The 26,212-nt window shown below is 38.2% G+C and overlaps 1 protein-coding gene across 1 annotated transcript in view; it reads left to right on the forward strand.

The window, feature by feature from the left end:
* LOC147005627 (vomeronasal type-2 receptor 1-like) overlaps positions 1–16,395 on the forward strand; it is a 32,207-nt gene extending 15,812 nt beyond the window's left edge. Inside the window, exons 4-6 of the mRNA XM_085835846.1 lie at positions 3,352–3,581; positions 10,747–10,870; positions 12,222–16,395. Of these exons, the coding sequence (XP_085691972.1) occupies positions 3,352–3,581; positions 10,747–10,870; positions 12,222–13,204 (1,337 nt within the window). The 3' untranslated portion in view covers positions 13,205–16,395. The remainder of the gene's footprint in view (positions 1–3,351; positions 3,582–10,746; positions 10,871–12,221) is intronic.
* The last annotated feature ends 9,817 nt before the right edge of the window (positions 16,396–26,212 follow it).

The following is a 26,212-nucleotide window of genomic DNA, read 5'->3' on the forward strand; positions in this document are numbered from 1 at the left end:
GTCCCATAAGTTTGGATATGTTATGGCTTCATTTTCATTAAACTGTAAAAAGTCTTTAATTTCTTTCTTTATTCCATCCTTGACCAAGGTGTCATTGAGAAGAGTGTTATTTAGTTTCCACGTGAATGTTGGCTTTCCATTATTTATGTTGTTATTGATCATCAGCCTTAGTCCATGGTGGTCTGATAGGATGCATGGGACAATTTCAATATTTTTGTATCTGTTGAGGCCTGTTTTGTAACCAATTATATGGTCACTTTTGGAGAAGGTCCCATGAGGTGCTGAGAAGAAGGTATATGCTTTTGTTTTAGGATAAAATGTTCTGTAGATATCTGTTAAATCCACTTGTTTCATAACTTCTGTTAGTTTCACCATGTCCCTGTTTAGTTTCTGTTTCCATGATCTGTCCATTGATGAAAGTGGTGTGTTGAAGTCTCCCACTATTATTGTGTAAAGTGTGATGTGTGCTTTGAGCTTTACTAAAGTGTCTTTAATGAATGTGGCTGCCCTTGCATTTGGGGCCTAGATATTCAGAATTGAGAGTTCCTCTTGGAGGATTTTACCTTTGATGAGTATGAAGTGTCCCTCCTTGTCTTTTTTGATAACTTTGGGTTGGAAGTCGATTTTATTCAATATCAGAATGGCTACTCCAGCTTGTTTCTTCAGACCATTTGCTTGGAAAATTGTTTTCCAGCCTTTCATTCTGAGGTAGTGTCTGTCTTTTTCCCTGACATGGGTTTCCTGTAAGCAGCAGAATGTTGGGTTCTGATTGTATAGCCAATCTGTTAGCCTGTCTTTTTATTGGAGAATTGAGTCCATTGATATTAAGAGATATTAAGGACAAGTAATTGTTGCTTCCTTTTATTTTTGTTGTTAGAGTTGGCATTCTGTTCTTGTAGCAGTCTTCTTTTAGGTTCGAAGAGGAATTACTTTCTTGCTTTTTTTTTTCTGTTATTATCCGTTGAAGGGCTGGATTCATGGAAGGATAATGTGTGAATTTGGTTTTGTCATGGAATACTTTGGTTTCTCCATCTATGGTAATTGAGAGTTTGGCCGGGTATAGTAGTCTGGGCTGGCATTTGTGTTCTCTTAGTGTCTGTAGAACATCTGTCCAGGATCTTCTGGTTTTCATAGTCTCTGGTGAAAAGTCTGGTGTAATTCTGATAGGCCTGCCCTTATATGTTACTTTTCCTTTTTCCCTTTCTGCTTTTAATATTCTATCTTTATTTAGTGCATTTGTAGTTCTGATTATTATGTGTCGGGAGGAATTTCTTTTCTGGTCCAGTCTATTTGGAGTTCTGTAGGTTTCTTGTATGTTCATGGGCATCTCTTTCTATAGGCTTGGGAAGCCTAAATTTTTTTATAATTTTGGCTTTTTATAATTTTGTTAAAGATATTTGCTGGCCCTTTAAATTGAAAATCTTCATTCTCTTCTACTCCTATTATTCGTGTGTTTGGTCTTCTCATTGTGTCCTGGATTTCCTGGATGTTTTGAGTTAGAATCTTTTTGCATTTTGCGTTTTCTTTGATTGTTGTACAGATGTTCTTTATGGAATGTTCTGCACCTGAGATTCTCTCTTCCATCTCTTGTATTCTGTTGCTTATGCTGTCATCTTTGGTTTCAGATTTCTTTCCTAGGGTTTCCATCTCCAGGGCTGCCTCACTTTGGTTTTCCTTATTGTGTCTATTTCCTTTTTTACGTCCAGTATGGTTTTTATCATTTCCATCACCTGTTTGGATGTGCTTTCCTGTTTTTCTTTAAGGACTTCTACCTTTTTGGTTTTCTTTTCCTGTTTTTCTTTAAGGACTTGTAACTCTTTAGCGGTGTTCTCTTGTATTTCTTTAAGTGTCTTATTAAAGTCCTTCTTGATGTCCTCTTGATGTCATGAGATATGCTTTTAAATCCGGGTCTAGGTTTTTGGGTGTGTTGTTGTGCTCAGGACTGGTTGAGGTGGGAGTGCTGTGTTCTGATGATGGTGAGTGGTCTTTTTTTCTTCTAGTATGATTCTTATGCTTGCCTTTCGCCATCTGGTAATCTCTGGAGTTAGTTGTTATACTTGTCTCTGGTCAGAGCTTGTTCCTCTCATGATTCTGTTAACCTCTATTAGCAGATCTTGTAGACTATCTCTCTCCTGAGTTTCAGTGGTCAGAGCATTCTCCGCAGGCAAACTCTCCTCTTGCAGGGAAGATGTATAGATATCTTGTGTTCGGACCTGCCTCCTGGCAGAAGATGAAGGCCTGAAACAGGGACTGTCCCAGAAGCTGTTACCTTCTGTAGTCCACACTCTCACCTACCCAGAGTAGTCTCAGAGGGATCCAGGAACCAAGATGGCTTCCCCAGTTGCTCCGGCAAAGCCCTGGGCAGGGAGAACACCTTTCCTCTGTCAGGGAAGGTGCCCAGATGTCTAGAGTCTGAAATGGGGTCTGCCTCAGAAGCTGTCCTCTAGGCACCTTGGGGGTGTCCTCCGACTCCTCACACAGGTGACCCGGACCTGGCGCAGACCAGAAGGGACTTGTGACCCTGGTCAGGCCAGGTTTTCTGCTTCCCTAATGCTGGTCCCGCGACTGGAATGGAACAGAAGTTGTGTTACACTCACCGGTGGTCCTAAGATGGCATGGAGAGTTCTCTAAGGACCCGGGGGGGGGGGGAGTTGTCTGCCAACTCGCCGCCCAAGGTCGCAACATAAACTTTTATCTTTTAACTTTTAAAGCCTGACCATCCAGTCTCTCTACTAGGCTGAGATTTTCAAAAGAAAGAAATACTTGTGAACTTTTGTATCTTTACATAGGGAATGTGGAGTAAGGGGAATGAAATTCTTCTAAACATTCTCCAGGCTCTTAATACAGAGATATTATACTGCTAAACCATAGTATAAGCTTATTTTACACTAACAAATACATACAATTGTAGTATACGTCAGTGTCATATTAAAATTGTCCAGAGGTTAAAAGTAAGGGAAAAAGATAAAGTTAAATTTCACAAATTATTTAATCCAGTACGTTTAAAATACTATTTATAATGTAACAATTTAATATACTGTCATGATAATAAAATAATAATGTTAAATTGTTTATGAGATAGGTTTCATTCTTTTTAAAACTTTGTAACCCAGTATGCATATTACATGCACAGCATATCTCAATTTACCCAAACATTCTTTCTGTTTTAACTACCACCTGTGGCTAGAGGATATCAGAGTTGGCAACAAAAACAGCATTAGAAAAAAGAGAATACTATAAATTACATATGAAATCTACTTTCTCTACAAATATTTATTTTCCATGTATTTAAATGTTTACCAAATACTTTTTTTTCCTTTTTAAACTATTTTCTTACTCCTCATTATTAAGTATGGCCGTACATGAGAGAAATTAAATTCGTTACCCATGATGGAAGGAAAATAGAACTTGGTAGTAATGGAGATGTATTAAATGGATCTTATGATATCCTCAATTGGCACGTGGATAATACTGGAGAAATAACCTTTGTCAAAGTTGGAGAATACAAATTCACAGATTCAAAATATGAATTTGTTCTTCCAAAGAGCTCAACATTATTTTGGAACACTGAATCTTCAAGGGTTGGTTGACCTGAAATACTTTTGTTTATACATACAGAGAGAAAAGTATATTTTTTTAGGCACTAAATAAATGCAAAACATCTAAAGCTTTCACCATATTCCAAATCATTTTACTTAATGTAGCATATGGTCTTTTTGTATTGTTATTTGCTTATTTAGAATGTAAAGAGTCCATGTTTTATTAAAATACATGAAAACTTTAATATAATTTAGTACTATTTTGATATATTGAGAATGTTTCATTGGAACACAGTAATTTTATTATCTTTTGAAATAAAAAATTGGTTATAGTGTTTTCTAATTTTTACTTTTCATATTTAAATTGATTGGTGATATATCAATAATAAGAAGCAAGTCCTTTTTGGCATCAGCAATAGTGCCTGGGTTTGGTGTCCACAGATGAGATGGATTCCCTAGGAGAGGAAGTCTCAGGATGGCCTTTCCTTCAGTCTCTACTTCACTAATTGTCCCTGCATTTCCTCTAGACAGGAGCAATTCTGGGTTAATATATTTGAGATGGGAGGGTGTCCACATCCTGTAATCAGGGGCTGTGCCTTACATCTGAATAAGGTCTCCACAGATTTTATCTCCTCTTTGGTGGATATTTCACCTAATGTCATCCCTGTTGCATCCTGTAGCCTCTTGCTTGTCTGGCATCTGGGACTTTCTAGTGGATACCCTCAGTTCATCATTCTCCCTGCTACACACCTTTCAATTTCCTAACCCTCTTTACTTCTCTCCCCTGTCTCCTCCCACACTTGATCCTGTACCCCTCTTCCCTTCTCCTCTCTCTGTCCCAAATCCATCCCTCATTCTACCTCTCATGATTATTTTGCTTCTCCTTCTAAGAAGGACTGAAGCATCCATACTTTTGCCTTCTTCTTGAGCTTCATATGGTCTATGAGTTATATCATGGGTATTCTAAGCTTTTTGTCTAATATCCAACTATAAGTGAGTACATACTATGTGTGTACTTTTTGTGACTGGGTTACGTCATTTATGGTATTTTCTAGTTCAATCCATTTGCCTGCAAATTTCATTTTTTTTAATAGCTGAGTAGTACTCCATTGTGTAAATGTACCACATTTTTCTGTATCTATTCCTCTTTTGAGGGACATCTCGGTTGTTTCCAGATTCTGGCTATTAAAATAAGACTGCTAAGAGCATACTGGAACATGTGTCCTTGTTATATTTTGAAGCATCTTTGGGTATATGTTCAGGAGTGGTATAGTTGGGTCCTCAGGTAGTACTATCCAATTTTCTAAGAAACTACCAAACTGATTTCCAGAATGGTTAATCCAGTTTTCAATACCACCAGCAATTGAAGAGTGTTCCTCTTTTTCTACATCCTCACCAGTATCTACTGTCACCTGAGTTTTTGATCTAAGTCATTCTGACTGGTGTGAGGTGGACTGTCATAGTTGTTTTGAATTGCCTTTCCCTGATAACTAATAGTGTTGAACATTTCTTTAGGTGCTTCTCGGCCATTCCAATCTCCTCAGTTGAGAATTCCCTTTTAAACTCTATACTCCACATTTTAACAGGGTTGTTTGGTTCTCTGGAATGAGTTCTTTGTATATATTGGATATTTAGCCCTCTCTCAGATGTGTGGTTGGTAAAGATCTTTCCTACTCTGTAGGTTCATGTTTTCTCCTATTGACAATGTCCTTTGCTTTACTGAAGCTTTGCAATTTTATTAGATCCCATTTGTCTATCCTAGAGCCTGAGGCATTGGTCTTCTGTTCAGGAATATTTTCCCTGTGCCTATATATTCAAAGCATTTTCCCACACTCTCATATTAGATTAAGAGTATCTGGTTTATCTGGAGGTCCTTGATCCATTTGGACTTGAGCTTTGTACAAGAAGATAAGAATAGATCAAGTTGCATTCTTCTACATGCCAACCTCCACTTCAGTCAGCACTATTTGTTCAATATGTTGTCTTTTTTCACTAGATGCTTTTGGCTTCTTTGTTAAAGATCTGGTGACCATAAGTGTGTAGGCTTCATTCTGGATCTTCAGTTCTATTCCCTTGATCTACCTGCCTGTCTCTGTACCAATATCATGCAGTTTTTACCACTATTGCTCTGTAGTACAGCTTGAGGTCAGGGACAGTGATTTCCCCCTAGTTCTCTTATTGTTGAGGATATTTTTTGCTACCCTAGTGGTGTTGGTTTTTGTTGTTGTTGTTGTGATTTCAGATGAATTTGAGAATTGCTCTTTCAGTCTCTGTGAAGAATTGATTTGGAATTTTGATAGGGATTACATTGAACCTGTAGATTGCTTTGGGTAAAATGGCCATTTTTATTATGTTAATCTTGCCACTCCATGAGCATGTGAGTTCTTTCCATCTTCTGAGGTCTTCTATTCCCTTCTTCAGAAACTTGAAGTTCTTGTCATACAGACCTTTCACTTCCTTGGTTAGAGTAACACCAAGATATTTTATATTATTTGTTACTAGTGTGGAGCATATCATTTCCCTAATTTTTTCCTCAGCCTATTTATCCTTTGAATAGAGGAAGACTATTGATTTCTTTGTATTAATTTTATATGCAGCCACTTTGCTGAAGTTGTTTGTCATATTTATGAGTTCTCCAGTGGAAATTTTGGGGTCACATAAGTATACTATCATTTCATCTGCAAATAGTGATATCTTGATTTCTTCCTTTCCAAATTGTATCCTTTTGACCTCATATTGTTGTCTAACTGCTCTGGCTAGAACTTCAAGTAGTATAAGCATTTGATAAAATACAATACCCTTTCATGTTAAAAGTCTTGGAAAGATCAGAAATACAAGGCCCATACCTAAAATTAATAAAAGCAATATACAGCAAACCAAAAGCCAACATCTAAATAAATGGAGAGAAAATTGAAGCAATCTCACTAAAATCAGGGAGTAGACAAGGCTGCCTACTCTCTCCCTATCTATTCAATATAGGACTTGAAGTTCAAGCCAGAATAATTAGACAACAGAAGGAAGTCGAAGAGATACAAATTGGAAAGGAAAATGTCAAGAATTTTTATCGGAGGGAGAGTGGTGCCAATCTTGTTTGGTTTTATCCCAGGTCTCTGAGCTCACCACCCTCTAGATCCTGGCATTTCAGGCAGTATCAGGTGTGGGATTCCTCTTGTGGCATGGGCTTCAATCAGGACTAGGAATTGTTTGGTCACTCCCACAAATTTCTGTGCAGCCTTTAACCCAGACCATCTTATAGGTAGGCCAAATTGTAGGTTTAAACTTATGTATCTAGTTTGGTGTCCTAATTCCTCCGCTACAAGTCTCTCCTGGTTAAAGGATATTGTCAGTTAAGGCTTCATAATCCCAACTGCTAGGATCACTATCTTAGATTATTAGGAATTTCTATTGCACTGGGTTTCTAGCTTGTTCCCCAAATGGTCCACATTTCCGTTTTTCTGTCCCTATATTTTCTCCTTCCATCCTCACTGAACATAAACTCTCCTTTCCCATTCCCCACCTTCCTCCACACATCAGGGATCTTCTCTATTTCTCCTTCCCAATGACATTCATAAGAACTCCTTTGAGCTCTCCTTCTTCTGTAGCCTCTCTGTGTCTTTGGACTGTAGCGTGGTCATCATTTACTTTACAGCTAATATTCACTAATAAGGGAATATATACCATGAGGGCCTTTTTGTCTAGATTTACCACACTCAGGATGATTTTTTCAAGTTCAATCAATTTGCAAATTTTATAGTCATTGCATTTTTTATTAAATTATTTTATATATTTACATTCTAAATGTTGCTCCTTTCCATGGTTCTTCTCCCTGAGTTCTTCACCCAATCTCCCATAACTTTCGCTTCTGAAAGAGAGCTCCCCATCCAACTACACACCCCCACCCCACACATGCCAGTATCCTCCTTTCCTGGGGCATAAAGTTTCTACAGGATTAAGTGTATCCTCTCTCATTCAAGCCAGACAAGGCAGTCCTCTTCTACAAATGTGCCATAGTTCATCAATAATCACATTGTGTAGACTTATCACATTTTCGTAATCCATTTTTTGGTTTAGGAACATCTATGCTGTTTTCAGTTTCTGGCTGTTTCAATAAAGGTACTACAAACATAATTGAGCAATGTACTAGTATTATGGAGAATGCCTTTTGGAAGGCCATTTTTCCTGTATTGATCCTACTGATTGATGAACATTGCAGTAATTTCCATCTTCTGATATCTTCTTGTATTTCTTTTTACACAGACTTAAATTTTTTAAAATGTCAATAGATTTATGGTGGAAAGTGCACAAATTCTTGACATATATATATATATATATATGAAGTACATAAATTTCTTGATAGAAACCACTTATCAAAGTTAAATCAGAACCAGATAAACAATTTAAATAGACCCATAAACTGTAAGGAACTAAACACAGTCATTAATGTTTTCCATCTGTAGAAAAAAGAAAGAAAGGAAGGAAGGGAGGGAAGGATGGAGGGAGGGAGAGAGAGAAAGCAAGTTAGAGTTCCCTGAAAATATTTTATATTATTTGTGGCTATTATAAAGTGTATTATTTCCTGATTTCTTCCTCAGCCATTTGTCTTTTTCATATAGGAAAACTACTGATTTTATTTTTAAGTTGCCTTCTATTCAGACATTTTGCATAAGGTGTTTATCAGCTGTAGGAGTTCTCTGGTAGAATTTTTGGGGTCACTTATATATACTGTCATATTATCTCCAAATAACAATACTTTGACTTTTTTTTCTTTCTAATTTTTATTCTCTTGATCTCTTTTAGTTGTACTATTACTCTGGTTAAAACTTCAAGTTCTATATTAAGTACATATGGGGAAAGTAGAGAGCCTTGTCTTGCTCCTCATTTTAGAAGAATTGCTTTGAGTTTCTCTCCATTTAATTTGATGCAAGGTGTTAGTTGGCTCTATATTGACTTTTGTAGTTTAGGTATGTCCCTGTATCCCAAATATCTCCAACACTTTTATCATGAAGGTGTGTTGCACTCTTTCAAAGGCCATTTCAGCATCTAATTAGATGACCATGTTATTTTTTTTCTTTCAATTTGTTTACATGGTAGATTATATTGACAGATTTTCACATGTTAAAACATACCGTCCTTCATCCCTGGGATGAAGTCTAATTGTTCATGGTGAATGATGTATTTGACTTGCAAATAATTTGGTTTGCAAATAATGTAATATGTACCTTTGCATATGTTTATGAAGAATATTTGTGTGTATTTCTTTCTTTGTTGAGTCTTTCTTTGTTTTGGGTATCAAGGTTTCCATTTTCTATTTTGTGGAATAATTTCAGGAGTAAACATTAGCTCTTCCTGGAAACTTTAGTAGGATTCTGTGCTGAAATCTTTTGGACCTAACCTATCTTTCTTTCTTTCTTTCCTTCTTTCTTTCTTTCTTTCTTTCTTTCTTTCTTTCTTTCTTTCTTTCTTTCTTCCTTCCTTCCTTCCTTTCTCTCTTCCTTTCTTCCTTTCTCTCTTCCTTTCTTCCTTTCTCTCTTCCTTTCTCCTTTCTCCCTCCCTCCCTCCCTCTCTCTCCCCACCCCTCTCTCTCTCTTTCTTTCCTTCTATCTCTCTCATTCTCTCTCTCACTCTCTCTCCCTTCCTTCCTCCATCCCTCCTTCCCTTCCTTCCTTCCTTCCTTCCTTCCTTCCTTCCTTCCTTCCTTCCTTCCTTCCTTCCTTCCTTCCTCCTTCCTTCCTTTCTCCAGATGGAAAACATTAATGAGAATGTTTATTTCCTTAGGGTCTATGGGTCTATTTAAATCGTTTATCTGGTCTTGATTTAACTTTGATAAGTGGTATCTATCAAGAAATTTGTGCATTTCTTTTGCATATTACAATTCTATGGAATACAGATTTTCAAAGTATGACATAAGGATCAGTGAATTTTCTCATTGTCTGTTATTATGTTCCATTTTTCATTTCTGATTTTGTTTATTTAGATTTTTTTTTTCTCTCTGCCTGGTAGTTTGGATAAAGGTTTGTCTGTCTTGTGTATTTTCTCAAAGAGCTAACTCTTTATTTCATTGATTCATTGTATTCATCTCTTTGTTTCTGTTTTATTAATTTTAACCCTCAGATTGATTATTTCTGCCTTCTGATCCTCTTGGGTGCATTTACTTCTTTTTCTGCTAGAATTTTTCATGTATGCTGTTAATTTACTAGCATGTCATCTTTCTACTTTCATCAAGACATTTTGTGCTATGAGTTTTCCTCTGTAGAGGAGGAGTCTTTTTCTACCATTGTCTTCAGGCTATGGAGTTCAGGGTAGGACTAAATTGAGACTATATTCATATAATGAAGCTGACTTATATGTAATTCAAACAAGTTTAAAAATTATAAAAAGCACAAAAATGTGTGTCATGTCTTACATGGTTTATAGTGATGTAGGCTTCACTGTTCTAGGTTTTGATTTTGATTTTGGTTCCTGTTTTTTTGGTTTTGCTTTTGTTTTCTGACCTGAGGTCTTACTAGGTTGTTCAAGTTGTCACTAAGCATGTATCACAAAACATATTTTATATGTTTGTAAATATTTATCACCCCAGATTGATAAGTAAATTCTTGGTTTATTTTGAGTTTCATGTGCACATCCATGTAGAATATAAAATTACAAAGAGGCCTATACTTGCTACTGAAATTTCTAAATGTATTGAGCAACAAAACATGCCAAGCTAAACTTTCCTTACATTATCTGTCTTCATTAATAGTTCATACGGAAAAGGTATTTCATGTTTTTTCATTTTTCTGCCAGCCACTGATGATAGATATCTAACTACAAAGAAAAATATTTTGGGATGCAAATGCCTTCAGGAACTGAAGACATTTATTAGTGTCATAGGTCTCATCAAATCAGGAACAGTCTTATCAAACTGTCCCATCTATAGCATCTCATGTGATCATAGTTTGGTCTTGATCACCAAGGTGATGAACAACTCTCATTAGAGATAGTTTGGAATTTCCAGAGTCAATCACAAGACTGTCTTTAGATGAAGTTCTTTCCAGGATCTCCATATTATCATGATTTGTCTGCTATCTTTGCTTAGTATCCTGCACTTAGTATCCTTTGTAATGGGAAACATGTCTCCATGGATATACAAATCAAAACTTTCTCCATTTCAAAACTGGAAATGTTTCAAGGCCTTGTTATGTATGTCCACCTTCTGTTTCTTCTCTAGCTTCCAGATTCAGTCTGCACAAAAGTGTGTCCTCCAGGGACTCGGAAGGGGATTCGCCAGGGACAGCCCGTATGCTGCTTTGATTGCATCCCATGTCCTGATGGATATGTGTCAGAGAAACCAGGTAGAGACGGTCAATTTTTATAAATACTAATTCAGTTAGATTATTTATTTTCTGACAAAGGCATCCTTGAAATCCTTTTTTATTAATGATATAAGCAATGCATGGCAAAGTAATTAACATCTATCAAGTTATTAAATGATCTTTGCAGTGTGAATGAAGAATAATATTGTATTTCCTACTGCAGTTGGAAAAGACTTACAAAAATGTGCATAAGGAAATACCAATGAAAACACATAAAATGGGAAATATGAATAAAATCCTAAAATCTTCTAAGTACATGTTTTTGAACTATACTGAAAACTAACTAGGAGACAGTCCTCAAATTGTCCTAAGGTTCCAAGCACTGAAGGCACATGCATTGCACAGTGACTGAGACTTGGACTGCTGTGACAGCCTGCTCAGTAGAGATGACATAGACAGGTTTGGTTTCTAGAAATATGTTAGAGTAGGTTTATTTACATTTCCATTCAGTTTTGTGGAAGAACCTAAAAAATCACTTGTCTTTTGTCACATAACCCACAAGAGTAATCATGTAAAATGATAAGATGGTCTGGGATGGAATGAAGCCCACTGTAAGCTACACAACTCCCTTGCTAAAGGTCCAACAGTCTCTACAAAGAATTACATCCAGAATAGTCCAGACTAGGAGACAGAGTAGTTGAAAGTAAATGTGGTTTGACCTGAATCTTTAATTAATACTGAGTCAAACTATTCCATCATCTGCCATAACCTCACCTCAACTAGCTTTTCCTTCTTCACCAATGCTTGCTTTTAGAGCTTCCCTCCAGATGTAGCCTTCTTCACTCAGGGACCAGAATTGATGTTGTTTTCCTTCCTATCATCATCCTCATCGCTCAATGAATGAACATCTAGAGTTGGGCCCATTTGAGTAGGCAAATTCAAGAGTCTCCTCTATGAGGGGAGATTACCTGAGAGAATGAAGATGCTAGGGTTTTAACCCGATGTGTGACAGTCCTTTTGATTGCTTCATATCAAAAGCTATGACTTTCTAATTCCTGGGCTGATCTCGATTTGATAAAGACACAGTCCACTATTCCACATATAGAGGAGAAAGAAAGGACATCACCAATAGAAAAAAAAATTCAAGAACAGCTCAAGTTGAGATGTAATCATTTTTTGATATTTAAAACAACTCTGTATCTGTCACATCATCTGCACCTATAAAAGGCCCCTTTTATAATTGTAATTTTAAAATATTATATAGATTTTATAATAGATTTCCAGTAAATCCTGTTGAGATCTTTAACTGAACCAGACTGTTCACATTTAAATATGACAAATTGTTTGAAGTTAATAGTCAATTATGCAGGTTTTATTTTTTTCACAATAGGTCAACGGGCATGTGATCCATGTGGTGAAAATGACTGGTCCAATGCAGAGAAGAACAAGTGTGTGCCAAAGCTTGTGGAATTCCTTGCTTATGAGGAGGCCCTGGGGTTCACCCTTGTCATCCTTTCCATCTTTGGAGCTCTTGTGGTCTTGGCAGTCACTGTTTTGTATGTGATCCACAGACACACTCCGTTGGTGAAAGCCAATGACCGGGAGCTGAGCTTCCTCATTCAGATGTCTCTGGGAATCACAGTGCTGTCAACCATGCTGTTCATAGGCAAGCCAAGCAACTGGTCCTGCAAGGCCCGCCAGATCACTCTGGCACTGGGCTTTTGCCTTTGTTTGTCTTCCATTCTTGGAAAGACTATTTCACTCTTTTTTGCCTACAGGATTTCCATATCTAAAACCCAGCTAATATCCATGCACCCCATTTTTCGTAAACTCATTGTGTTGATCTGTGTTGTAGGGGAGATTGGTGTATGCACAGCTTACTTAGTTTTGGAGCCTCCAAGACTGTTCAAGAACATTGAACCTCAAAATGTAAAGATCATCTTTGAATGCAATGAAGGTTCTATAGAGTTTCTGTGCTCCATTTTTGGGTTTGATGTTCTTTTGGCTCTTCTGTGTTTTGTTACCACCTTTGTGGCTCGCCAGCTCCCAGATAACTATTATGAAGGGAAATGTATCACTTTTGGGATGCTCGTCTTTTTCATTGTCTGGATCTCTTTTGTCCCTGCTTACTTGAGCACCAAAGGCAAATTCAATGTGGCTGTGGAAATATTTGCCATTTTGGCATCCAGCTATGGCTTGATAGGCTGTGTATTTCTTCCCAAGTGCTTCATTATCTTGCTGAGGCCAAAGAGGAACACTGATGAAACTGTTGGTGGAAGAGTCCCCATTGTTGACAGGAGCATCCAGCTGACCTCAGCTTCTGTGAGCAGTGAGCTTAACAGCACCATGGTGTCCACTGTCCTGGATGAGTAGAGCTGTGAGCTCCATGTGACATGCAAAGCTGGATAATGGCATAGCTCAATCTTCCTTTGAATATTGTTTTTCAAGCAGCTGCTGATGCTCATGGGTAATATTGGGGTTTTGGAATTTTATAATATAATCTTAGCATAGTAAATAAAATCTTATTCTGTTAAATGCCATTTGACATGGATTATAATATAACACTAATGAAATTGGAAACCATTTCGTTAGAATATTTTATGATGAGTTTATAGTAGAGGACATGACAGATATTACTTACTTGAAATGAGAAGTAAAATTCAGGAAGATATTTATTTTAGGTTTTTAAAAAAAAACTTTGTTTGTTTGTTTGTTTGTTTGTTTGTTTTAAACTCCTGATTTTATTCCCTTCCCTGTCCATGCTCCTCCTAGTCCATATCCCATACCTCCTCCCTGTACCACTGTCTCCACAAGGGTGTCCCAGCCCTCCATCCCCTACCCCACCAGACCTCTAAACTCCCTAGGGCTTCCTGTCTCTTAAGGGTTAGGTACATTTTCTCTGACTAAATCCAGACCTGGAAATCCTGCTGTATATGTGTTGAGAGCTTCATATCAGTTGATATATGCTTCCCTGTTGGTGGTCTGATAGGTCTGGGGTCCAGGTTAATTGAGACAGCTGATCTTCCTACAGGGTTGCTCTCCTCCTCAGCTTCTTCCAACTTTCCCCTAATTCAAACACAGGGGTCAGCAACCTGTGCAATTGGTTGGGTGCAAATATCTGCATCAGAATTTTCGGGTGCTTGTTGGGTCTTTCAGAGTTCAGCCATGCAAAGTCCCTTTTTGTGAGTGCTACATAGCCTCAGTAATAGTGTTAGGTCTTGGAGCCTCCCCTTGAACTGGATCCCACTTTGGGCTCTATTTACATCCCTGAAGTTCTTTAAGACAGGAACAATTATGAGTCAGTTGTGACTCAGGGATGGTAACCCCCTCCCTCTTTTGATGCCCTGTCTTCCTGTTGGAGGTGGGCATCTATAAGTTCCCTCTGCCTACTGTTGGGCATTTTATCTAGCTCCCTACCTTTGGATCCTGAGAGTCTCTCACCTCCCAGGTCTCTGGTACATTATAGAGAGTCCCCCAACCTCTCACCTGCTGAGATTGCCTGTTTCCATTCTTTCTGCTGGCCCAGCACTTCAGTCCTTTTCCCCCAACAAATACCAAATCATGCTTCCCTCTCCCCTCCATCCCCTTTGCCTCTGAGGTCCCTCCCTCCTTCCCTCTCTCCCTCTTGGTTGCTTTCTTCTCCCTCCCAAGTGGAACTGAGGTGTCCTCACTTGGACATTTCAGCTTGTTGCTTTTAGAATTCTGTGGACTGTATCTTGGTTATTTTGTACTTTTTTTTTGGGGGGGGGATATCGACTTTCTAGTAAGTACATTCCATGACTTTCCTTTTGGGTCTGAGTTACCCTCATTCAGGATGATATTTTCCAGTTCCATCCATTTGCCTTCAAAACTCAGGATGCCATCATTCTTAATAGCTGAGTAGTATTCCACTGTGTAAATGAACCACATTTTCTGTATCCATTTTTCTGTCGTGGGGCATCTGGGCTATTTCCAGTTCCTGGCTATCTGAAACAAGGCTGCTATGAACATAGTGGAACATGTGCCCCTGTGGCATGGTGAGGAATCTTTTGGGTATATTCCCAAGAGTGGTATTGCTGGGTGTTGGGATAGCCCTGGGGCTAATTATATTTGATGTTAATTCTGTTCTCCTGTGAGAGGCTTTGAACAAGGAATGAGTCAGCACTCAGGTGACTTCCTGGAAACCTGCTTCCTACCTTAATTTCTAAAATAAAGGAAAGCTGATGATTGGGCAGATAAAAAGGAAGGTGAAGTAGAAAGTGTGGAGAGGGAAGAAGGAGAAAATGGACGAGGGAGAAGACACAGAGGAAGAGGAGGAAGAAGAAGAAAAGCAGAGCAGAAGCACATGGCCTGGAGAAACTGCAGTTCTAAGGGGTCTCATAGATGTGGAAGATACTAGTTTAGAAGTAGATTTGCCCAATCTAGGTGCACAGCATGTAATCATATTAATTGAGTCTTGTTTTCATTGCTGGGGCATACTTGGGATCGAGAGATTTATGGCAACACCTGGGTCTTCAGGTAGTTCTATTTCCAATTTTCTGAACACACTGCAGATTGATTTCCGGAGTAGTTGTACCAGTTTACCATCCCACCAGCAACTGTGTAGAGTTTCTCTTTCCACACATCCTTGCTGTCACCTGAGATTTTTATCTTTGTTGTTCAAATTGATGTAAGGGGGAGTCTCAAGGTTGTTTTGATTTGCACTTCTCTGATCACAAAGGACTTTGAACATTTCTTTAGGTGTTTCTCAGCCATTCAAGATTCCTCTGTTGTGAATTCTCAGTTTAGTTTTATACCCCATTCTTTGATTGGGTTGTTTGGTTTTTTTTCGTGGTTAATTTCTTGAGTTCTTTATATATTTTGGAGATTAGTTCTCTATTAAATGTGGGGTCAGTGAAGTTTTTTTCCCATCTGTAGTTTGCTGATCAGTCTTATTGACTATGTCTTTTTCCTTAAAAAAGCCAATGGTGCATACTCTAAGATAGATGGGACCTCAGGAAGATATTTTACACACTTATTTCCTTCTTTAACATGTAACTGGATAGAAAATTTCTCAAAGGGATGCTCCCTGATCTGGAATTTTATTGGGAATCCTGTGTTTTCCATTTTTTCCATGTTAGAAAGTGTCAGTTTGAAAACATTCTTGTAAAAAAGAAAAGCAATGGGAAATAAGATTACAACAAAGCAGTAGTTTCTTCTATAGAAAAGGTCTTTATTTCAAAGAAAGCCTACAGTTATTTTCCCAGAACAAGTAAAGAGATGTTAGTTTGAAGAGTGTGATGATTGGCCAGGGTTAATGTCAGGAAAGGAGAACTACAAGAGACAAAAGGAGGGATTTGGACCTGGAGGGCATCATCCTGAGTGAGGCAACCCAATCACAAAAGAACTCACATGATATGTACTCACTGATAAGTGGATATTAGCCCAGAAACTTAGAATACCCAAGATATAAGATACAATTTGCAAAACACATGAAACTCAAGAAGAACAAAGACCAACATGTAGACACTTTGCCCCTTCTTAGAATTGGGAACAAACACCCATAGAAGGAGTTACAGAGAAAAAGTTTGGAGCTGAGACAAAAGGATGAACTATCTAGAGACTGCCATACCCAGGAATCCATCCCATAATCAGCCTCCAAACGCTGACACCATTGCATACACCAGCAAGATTTTGCTGAAAGGATCCTGTTATAACTGTCTCTTGCTGGGGCCTAGCAAACACATGCTCACAGTCAGCTATTGGATGTATCACAGGGCCCCCAATGGAGGAGCTAGAGAAAGTACCCAAGGAGCTAAAGGGATCTTCAACCCTATAGGTGGAACAAATATATGAACTAACCAGTATCCCCCGGAGCCCGTGTCTCTAGCTGCATATGTAGCAGAAGATGGCCTAGTTGGCCATCAGCGGAAAGAGAGGACCATTGGACTTGCAAACTTTATATGCCTCAGTACAGGGGAACAGCAGGGCCAAGAAGTGGGAGTTGGTGGGAAGGGGAGTGGGGGTGAGGGTATGGGGGACTTTGGGGATACCATGGGAAATGTAAATGAAGAAAATACCTAATAAAAAATAATACATAAGTTAATTAATTAATAAAAAAATTTTAAAAAAAGAAACGGTAAATAAATTCATTATTTGTATACATGGAAATGTCAAAATTAAAACTACTATTTGTAGACTTTGCACAAGCAGAATGGAAGAATGGATAGTTGATTGGTACAAGGACAGGAAGACAGGTAGAAGAAGGGTAGGGAGGAGGGATGTGAGATGCTTATCTCCTAGAGTGTTCAAAAGACTATTGACTCTGAGAGCCACATGTCATTAGGATCTTGCCAAATCATCTGAGAAGGCTGTATGATTAATTGTGAAGCTCTAGTAGTATTTAATTGGTCACATTTGTTCAATTCTCATATAAATTATGACAGGGAATTAATTTCAATTTTTGTTATTTGATATTCCTAAACTTTGAAAATGACAAATAAATCTAGTCTTCTAAAAAAAAGAAGCTAGTTTGGAGGAAAAAATTCAGGTATATTTGACATGAAATTTTGTAGAGTAGAATTTAATTGCACTGTGCAATGTTGTAAAATATATTCAGTGTCCTATTCTTCTAGATAAATGGCATATAGATATAGATACTTTATAAATGATAGATAAATAGGTAGATAGGTACATGGACTAATAGATGATAGAAAGAAGTGGTTAAAATACAATTTCTGTAAATACTGACCAACATTGATAATGTCTTTGATAATCTGTTTGTCTATTATATCGCACAAGTAATAGTACTGTTTTCATGTGTAACTTTAGAGTCTTAGAGTAAAATTTTTTTATCTAAAATAGAGTCAATCTAATCTTTGTTGATTAAACACATATGCAGTCTTATTACAACTGGATGGTGGTGGCACACGCCTTTAATCCCAGCACTTGGGAGGCAGAGGCAGGCGGATTTCTGAGTTCGAGGCCAGCCTGGTCTACAAAGTGAGTTCCAGGACAGCCAGGGCTACACAGAGAAACCCTGTCTCGAAAAACCAAAAAAAAAAAAAACATATATATATATATATATATAATCTGGGTTTATCAATACAAAATTTCACTAATAACTTAGTTATGGTTTTAAATAATCAGCGAACCTGTGGAGTGGAGACAAGTGATGGATGCTAACTCCTAATGGTTATGCATGTAAACATTCCCTGTTGTAAACTTCTGTTTTAATTTATGAATTGACTTTTTGTGTAAACTTGTGATGAGCTTTGTAACATTGATCACATATTCTGAAAGATGTTTAAGTACTGTGGACAAAGAGAAGAGTGAGGGACTAAGGTGAAAAGAACTGAGCTGTGGAAGGGAACTGAGATGAGGATAAGTTTTTAGACAGAACACTTTTTAGACAGAACTGAACTCAAGAAGAACTTAGAAGTATAAGTTTAGCTTTTGGAGAAAAGGCATTGAGAGTAAGAACATTGTCGTGACTTCAGAGCAGGGGGAGAGAAAACGATTAGAAGGGGAATGTAGAATGGAATAACTTAAAAACTATAGTTAACATAAAAAGCTAACAGAAAAATGTGAAGAATATAGAGGAAGAGTGGAAAAAAGAAGCAGCTACAGAGAGCAGGAGCAGGCAGACTTCTGAACATGGGACAGAACAGGTGCTTTTTAAATAACACAGTAGGCTTAGACTTATTAAATGGAACAAAGCTATTTTTTCTTACAAACATGGGTTTAATTCATTTAGCATTAAAAGGGTAGAAGGTTTTTTTTTATTTCTCTATGCAATAAAGATTGGAACTCATTTTTCATCTAGAATGAGTGAATTCTTTCTGCACCAGTGCTTGGTCTTTTGCTTCATGTGCATATGTAAGTATGAATGTGTGTATAAGTATATATTTGTGAGCATATATGCACATGAATGTGTAAGTATGTAATTGTGAGAATGCTGGCAATCTGGGTCTAACTAGTTTGAATGGCAATGAGCATGCATGAGTCGGTATATGAATTTATGTGAGATTATGCATGTTTGTTTATGTAAAAGTTTTTTTGTCTGTCAATGTTATTCTCTTCTCCTGGTTCAATAAAAGTTTACTGCTCCAAACTCTCCCCTAGCCCAACCAGCAAGAGACATCTGAACAAAAAAAGGGAAAAGCTCTAAAATTAATCCTTTATTATTTATTTATTTATTTATTTATTTATTTATTTATTTATTATTTATTTATTATTAATCTGCTGCTGTTTTAGGATGAGGTGCTAAGTGCCTGAGACTGCAGTCTCTGGACTCAGAAGAACAGAGAAGGCAGGTCACCTACAAAAGCATAGTAACTTAGACTTAGATAAGTAAACTTTATTATACAGCAACCATAAATATTTCATAGGACAAAGTCTTACCCTCTGCTGACACTCTTCCCCCTCCGTGGCCTCAATCAGAAGAACCAATAAGAAAAAAAGAAACCCATGCTGGGGGCTGGCCCCCCACAATGATGGTTTATGTTCTCAACTTGAGAGAATCTAGAACAAACTCTGAGCATACCTTTAAGATATGACTACGCAATGTTTATTTACATTATTATTTTTTAATTTATGAACCAATGCTTTGTAATTAACATTGAAAATTTATTGATCTTAAAAAAAAAGAATATATCCAATAAAAGAAAAGAAAAAATAAATCAGATACTGGAATACCAACCAGGTGGCATACACAAGCTGATATGAGGTCCCCAGCATAAGCAAAGGAATGCCAGATCTGGGTGTCATCAAAAAAGGTGCACCTAACCCTAAAGCCCTAGGGAGTTTAGAGGTCTGTTGGAGTAGGAGGTGGGGGATATGTGGGTGGGGACATCAACATGGAGATAGAAAGCCAGGAAGGAGGTATAGGATATGGAACATTCAGAGGGTGGATCAGGAGGGGAAGAAAATCCTGATTTAAATAAATAAATAAGTAAATAAAATTTTAAAAAGAGAGAGAGATTGAGCTCTCTGCATTAACTGAGATAGGAAGTTCTGTCCACCATGGAAGGTAGAATTCCCTGCTGGGGATCTCAACTGTATGTAATGGGAAGAGTAGGTACATTTATGGGAAGAAAATAAATCACCTTATAGATTCTGATTTTACTATCTGCCTTCCACATACATTGCTGGTTCCTCAATGCTATGAATTGGACCCTGTTTTTATGTAACTACCAAGCAAAAAACCCCCAAAATACCACTCAGTGCCAGAACCCTAAAGATAGTGTTTTAATACTTGTTGAGAATATAATATATTCTAACATTCACTTTTATCAATCAAAAAAATCTCATATACCACTGCACTGTGTCCTTGTTTAAAATTCATGCCATTTTTCTTTATTTTTACATATATGTGCATTTTCTTTAGTCAGGAGCAATTCTGGATTAATATTTCTAAGATGGGCAGTGGCCCCATCCCTCATCAAGGGGCTGTGCCAAAGCTCCGGATATGGTCTCTACAGGCTCTCTCTCCTCTTTGTTGTGAATTTCAGCTAAACTCATCCCTGTTAAATCCTGGTATCCTCTTGCTTTCCTGGGATCTGGGACTTTCTGCTAGTTACCACAGTTTCCCATCTCTCACTACTACACACCTCTGTTCTTTTTCCTAACTCTCTGTACTTCTTCCCTGTCTCCTCCCACACTTGATGCTGCCCCCTTTTTCTTCCCCCTCTGCTATCCCTCCCAGGTCCAAATAGTATACATGGAGGAACACATGGCTCCAACTGCATATATAGCAGAGCATTGCCTTATCTGGCATCAATGGGAGGGGCGGCCCTTGGTCCTGTGGAGACTCATTGCACCAGTGTAGGGGAATGCTAGGGTAGTGAACCAGGAGTGGTTGTGTGGTTGGGGTACAACCTTAAAGAAGCTGGGCGGGGGGAGATGGATAGGGGAGTTGAAGAGGGGAAACTCTGAAGGGGGATAACATTGGAAACATAAATAAATAAAGTAACCAATAATAAAATAATAATAAAAATAAGGCTGCACACGATTTTGAGCTTCACTGATATCTTGGGTTTAGACATAGCTGCCCAGCACTAGGGTAATTTGTTATTTCCTGTTAATTTTCTTGCTGTGAAATACTGTAGATCATCTGTATCATATTTTAAATATGTAACTCTGGGGAATCAGTGTTTCTATTTGATTTCTGCAGATTAATACACTAGACACTTTTCTAATAAAAATATATAAAAGAAAATGAAGTACAACTCCAGCAGATTTTAAATTATTTCTGTTTATGAAGGAGGGAGAAAAATATCTATAAAAACATTTAAGTGTCTAGCAGAAAAAAAATACATCAAGCCATCAGGAATACTCAGGTACAAGCCTACACCCTCCCCTCCATCTTCACATTAAAGAAATACCATGAAAAAAAATAGCATTGTATATATGCAGTCAGAAGTCTTCTATACAAATCAAAAAAAAAAAAAAAACAAAAAACAAAAAACAAAAAAACAAAACAAAAAGACTTAGAAACTACGCATCCATATATACCTAATGGTACAATAGTGTCAGTCACATGTTGGTGGTAATTAAGAGCTATCTATTTGGACTTAAGTCTCACTCAATGGGGTGAAAGGATAGCTGGCACTAGAAATCTAGCCAACTTTTCAGGGGTAGTGAGATCATGGACGTAGGAAATAATATACTATTGCCTCTTTGCTAGACCTGAATAAAACCTTTCCAAATCCTCGATCCTATCTTTATGCTCACAGGTAAGTGTGACCCTCATCAAATGGAGAGCGTTGCAAAAATACAAAAATTGGACACAATCGTTTGTGTACTTACACAATGTGTTAGGAGCCATCATACGACAAGCTAATAACTAGAAGGTGATCTTCCTGAAATGACATCACTTTAGGTAATATCTCCAACAAAGCTCAAACAGGCAAGGCCTAGGAATAAATCATTTTAGGAAAAGATTCTTGCTATTAATATACATTTCCTATTATTGTTAAACATACATAACAATAACTAGGTATTAGCTCACCACAGGGAAAAGGGCATCTCTTCCCATTGATGACAGACTAGGCCATCCTCTACTACATATGCAGCTAGAGCCATGAGTCCCACAATGTGTTTGCTTTGGTTGGTAGTTTAGTCCCAGGGAGCTCTGGGGGTACTGGTTAGATCATACTGTTGTTCTTCCTATGGGGCTGCAGACCCCTTCAGCTCCTTGGGAACTTTCATTAGCTCATTTATTGGGGACCCTCTGCTATGTCCAATGGATGGCTGTAAGCATCCACTTCTGTATTTGTCAGGCAATGTCAGAGCCCCTCAGGACAGCTATATAGGGCTCCTGTCAACAAGCTCATATTGGCATCCACAATAGTGTCTAGTTTTGCTGGTTGATTATGGGATGGATCCCCAGGTAGGGCAGTCTCTGGATGGTCATTCGTTCAGTGTCTGCTTCACAATTTGTCTCTGTAACTCCTTCCAAGGGTATTTTGTTGCTCATTCAAAGAAGGAAAAAGGATCCACACTTGGATCTTCCTTCTTCTTGAGTTTCATATGTTTTGTGAATTGTATATTGGGTATTCTGAGCTTCTGAACTAATATCCACTTATTAATGAGTGCATATCATGTGTGTGTTCTTTTCGTGATTAGGATATTTCAATCAGGATGATATCCCCCAGATCCATCCATTTGTCTAAGAATTTCATAAATTCATTGTTTTTAATAGCTGCATAGTACTCCATTGTGTAAATGTACCACATTTTCTGTATCCACTCCTCTGTTGAAGGACATCTGGGTTCTTTCCAGCTTCTGGATATTATAAATAAGACTGCTATGAACATAGTAGGGCATGTGTTCTTATTACATGTTGGAGCATTTTCTGGGTATATGACCCGGAGTTGTATTGTTGGGACCTCCTGTAATACTGTGTCCAATTTTCTGAGGAACTGCCAAACTGATTTCCAGAGTGGCTGTAACACCTTACAATCCCACCAGCAATGGAGGAGTGTTTCTCTTTCTCCACATCCTTGCCAGCATCTGTTGATAACTTATCTTAGCCATTCTGACTGGTGTGAGGTGGAATATCAGGACTGTTTTGAATTGCTTCCATGACGACTAAAGAGGTTGAACATGTTTTTAGGTGCTTCTCAGCCATTTGGTATTCCTCAGTTGAGAATTCCCTGTTTAGCTCTGTATCCCATTTTTAATAAGGTTATATTGCTGATAGGTCTTCTTTGAAGGTCTGATAGAGCTCTGCACTAAACCCATCTGGTTCTAGGATTTTTTTTTGATTGGGAGACTATTAATGACTCTTTCTATTTCTTTAGGGGATATGGGACTATTTAGAGGGTTAGTCTGATCCTGACTTATCTTTGATACCTGGTATCTGTATAGAAAATTGTCCATCATGAAAGCATCCATCCTTAAAGAGGACAATGAACTGAATATGAATAATGGAAACCACAGTAGTGCAGAAAGACAGTTTGGTGACAAAGGTACTAATCACTCAAACACTGCAACCTGAGTTCAGCCCTCAGAACCCACTCAAGGAGAAGAGAACTGATTCCACAGAGTGTCCTCCTATCTTCACATGTACACCATAACATGCATGCTTATGTGGGCACTTATACACAAGAGGATCCATACACTCACGCACAAAAAGTAATAAAAGAATAATTTTAAATTAATTTAAAAGAAGAAAAATTAATGGCCAGAACATACAGCATTTTAGCTATCTCTTGTGATGCTATGTCAGTACTTAGCAAATACAGAAGTAGATGCTCAGAGTCATCTATTGGATGGAACACAGGACCTCCAATGAAGGAGCTAGAGAAAGTACCCAAGGACCTAAAGGGGTCTGCAACCCTATAGGAGGAAAAACAATATGAACTAACCAGTATCGCCCAGAGCTTGTGTCTCTAATTGCGTATGTATCAGTGGATGGCCTAGTCAGCCATCAATGGGAAGAGAGGCCGTTTGGTCTTGTGAAGACTATATGCTCCAGTACAGGGGAATGCCAGGCCCAGGAAGCAGGAGTGGATGGGTTGGAGAGCAGGGCAGGGAGAGGGTATAAGGGACTTTGGGAGAAGAAACTAATAAAGGGGATAGCATTTGATATGTAAATGAAGAAAATACCTAATAAAAAATTAACATTAAAAAATTAAACAAACAACAACAACAAAACAAAATCCTTAGCCATAAGGCAAATACAGGAGTTACAAGAAATGAGAGTCTATTTCACTGCAGTCAGAATGGTTATCACTAAACATAGATCTCTACACAAAAGTTATTCAACAGCTTACTAAGTTACTGTAAGGAACTTGAGATCCAATACCTCTTTGGCCAAGTCCTACCCAAAAACCTACCCTCTTTTAAGCTCCCCAAAAGGAGTAGGCCACTTGAGTGCAGATGATTTATTAATCTTTCTGCAGCCCAGACAAATTTACTCCATATCAGAATACTATTCTAATTCTTCAAAGTTAGTGGCACATGGATATAAAATTTCTCCTTCAAGTGCCCAAATTTCTCAACTCAAAATTCCAGCTTGTAGAACTTGTTTTGACCCCATGTATCTGGAACTGGTTTTGTCAGGCTTCCAACTCAGTGGCCAGTACACATTTCAAGAACCACCAAAAAGACCACTGGAGAATTTCTCTGAGTAAAAACAAAACTAATTAACAGGTAAAACAATATGCTTAGCTTCTACTTCAGTCTGCCTTTCTTCAAATTCCAACCCTACAAAATCGTCACTACATCCCTCAGAGGACTTAACAGACTTTAATCCAGGAATTCACAGTACAACAGAGGGATGGTTACACAGCTCACCAAGTAGCCTGTTACTCCCAGAATCCTCCCAATGGAAGAGTTTGCCATACTTTAAAGTCCAAGGCCATTCAAATATTAGTTGAGAATTTTATCCTGGCACAAGAGGTTCTTATGCTCTATTTGTAAAGCTCTTCCAACCTGTTGTCAGAGCAATCCTAAAGGACCCTTCAGACCACTTTCTTTTTACAGTCAGTCCAACACAGTAGAGTATGGCCTAAGAAGATCATACAATACAGTTCATTCACATACCACCATGCAAGTGAATCCAATGCATTTAGTTCTTTTAAAAATCGAAACTCAGCCGGGCGTGGTGGCGCACGCCTTTAATCCCAGCACTCGGGAGGCAGAGGCAGGCGGATTTCTGAGTCCGAGGCCAGCCTGGTCTACAAAGTGAGCTCCAGGACAGCCAGAGCTATAAAGAGAAACCCTGTCTCGAAAAACCAAAAAAAAAAAAAAAAAAAAAAAAAAAATCGAAACTCTTGAGTAGTCCTTATAGAATACATTGTCCTTCATTTGGAACTGCTATGTCTAAAGTCAGATAATAACCCAGTTTTCATTTTTCAATGTGCTGCCATGATCACAGAAATTATTCAACTGCAGAAACAAGCAGGACTTCCTCCCCAAACTCTGTTTTGTGTTCTTAGGACCACAAGACCTCTCCTCAGAGCCAATGTACAAAAAGAAATACCGAATGGCAGAGAAGCACCTGAAAAAATGTTCAACATCCTTAATCATCAGGGAAATGCAAATCAAAACAACCCTGAGATTCCACCTCACACCAGTCAGAATGGCTAAGATCAAAAATTCAGGTGACAGCAGATGCTGGCGAGGATGTGGAGAAAGAGGAACACTTCTCCATTGTTGGTGGGATTGCAAGCTTGTACAACCACTCTGGAAATCAGTCTGGCGGTTCCTCAGAAAATTGGACATAGTACTACCGGAGGATCCAGCAATACCTCTTCTGGGCATATATCCAGAAGATGTCCCAACCGGTAAGAAGGACACATGCTCCACTATGTTCATAGCAGCCCTATTTATAATAGCCAGAAGCTGGAAAGAACCCAGATGTCCCTCAACAGAGGAATGGATACAGAAATTATGGTACATTTACACAATGGAGTACTACTCAGCTATTAAAAAGAATGAATTTATGAAATTCCTAGCCAAATGGATGGACCTGGAGGGCATCATCCTGAGTGAGGTAACACAATCACAAAGGAACTCACACAATATGTATTCACTGATAAGTGGATATTAGCCCAAAACTTAGGATACCCAAGATATAAGATACAATTTGCTAAACGCATGAAACTCAAGAAGAATGAAGACCAAAATGTGGACACTGTGCCCCTTCTTAGAATTGGGAACAAAACACCCAGGGAAGGAGTTACAGAGACAAAGTTCGGAGCTGTGATGGAAAGATGGACCATCTAGAGACTGCCGTATCCAGGGATCCATCCCATAATAAGCTTCTAAACGCTGACACCATTGCATACACTAGCAAGATTTTGCTGAAAGGACCCAAATATAGCTGTCTCTTGTGAGACTATGCAGGGGCCTAGCAAACACAGGAGTGGATGCTCACAGTCAGCTATTGGATGGATCACAGGGCTCCCAATG

The sequence above is a fragment of the Mus caroli genome, unplaced genomic scaffold, assembly GCF_978045245.1.
Source record: "Mus caroli unplaced genomic scaffold, Mus_caroli_1 scaffold_3, whole genome shotgun sequence".
NCBI classification, from domain to species: domain Eukaryota; kingdom Metazoa; phylum Chordata; class Mammalia; order Rodentia; family Muridae; genus Mus; species Mus caroli.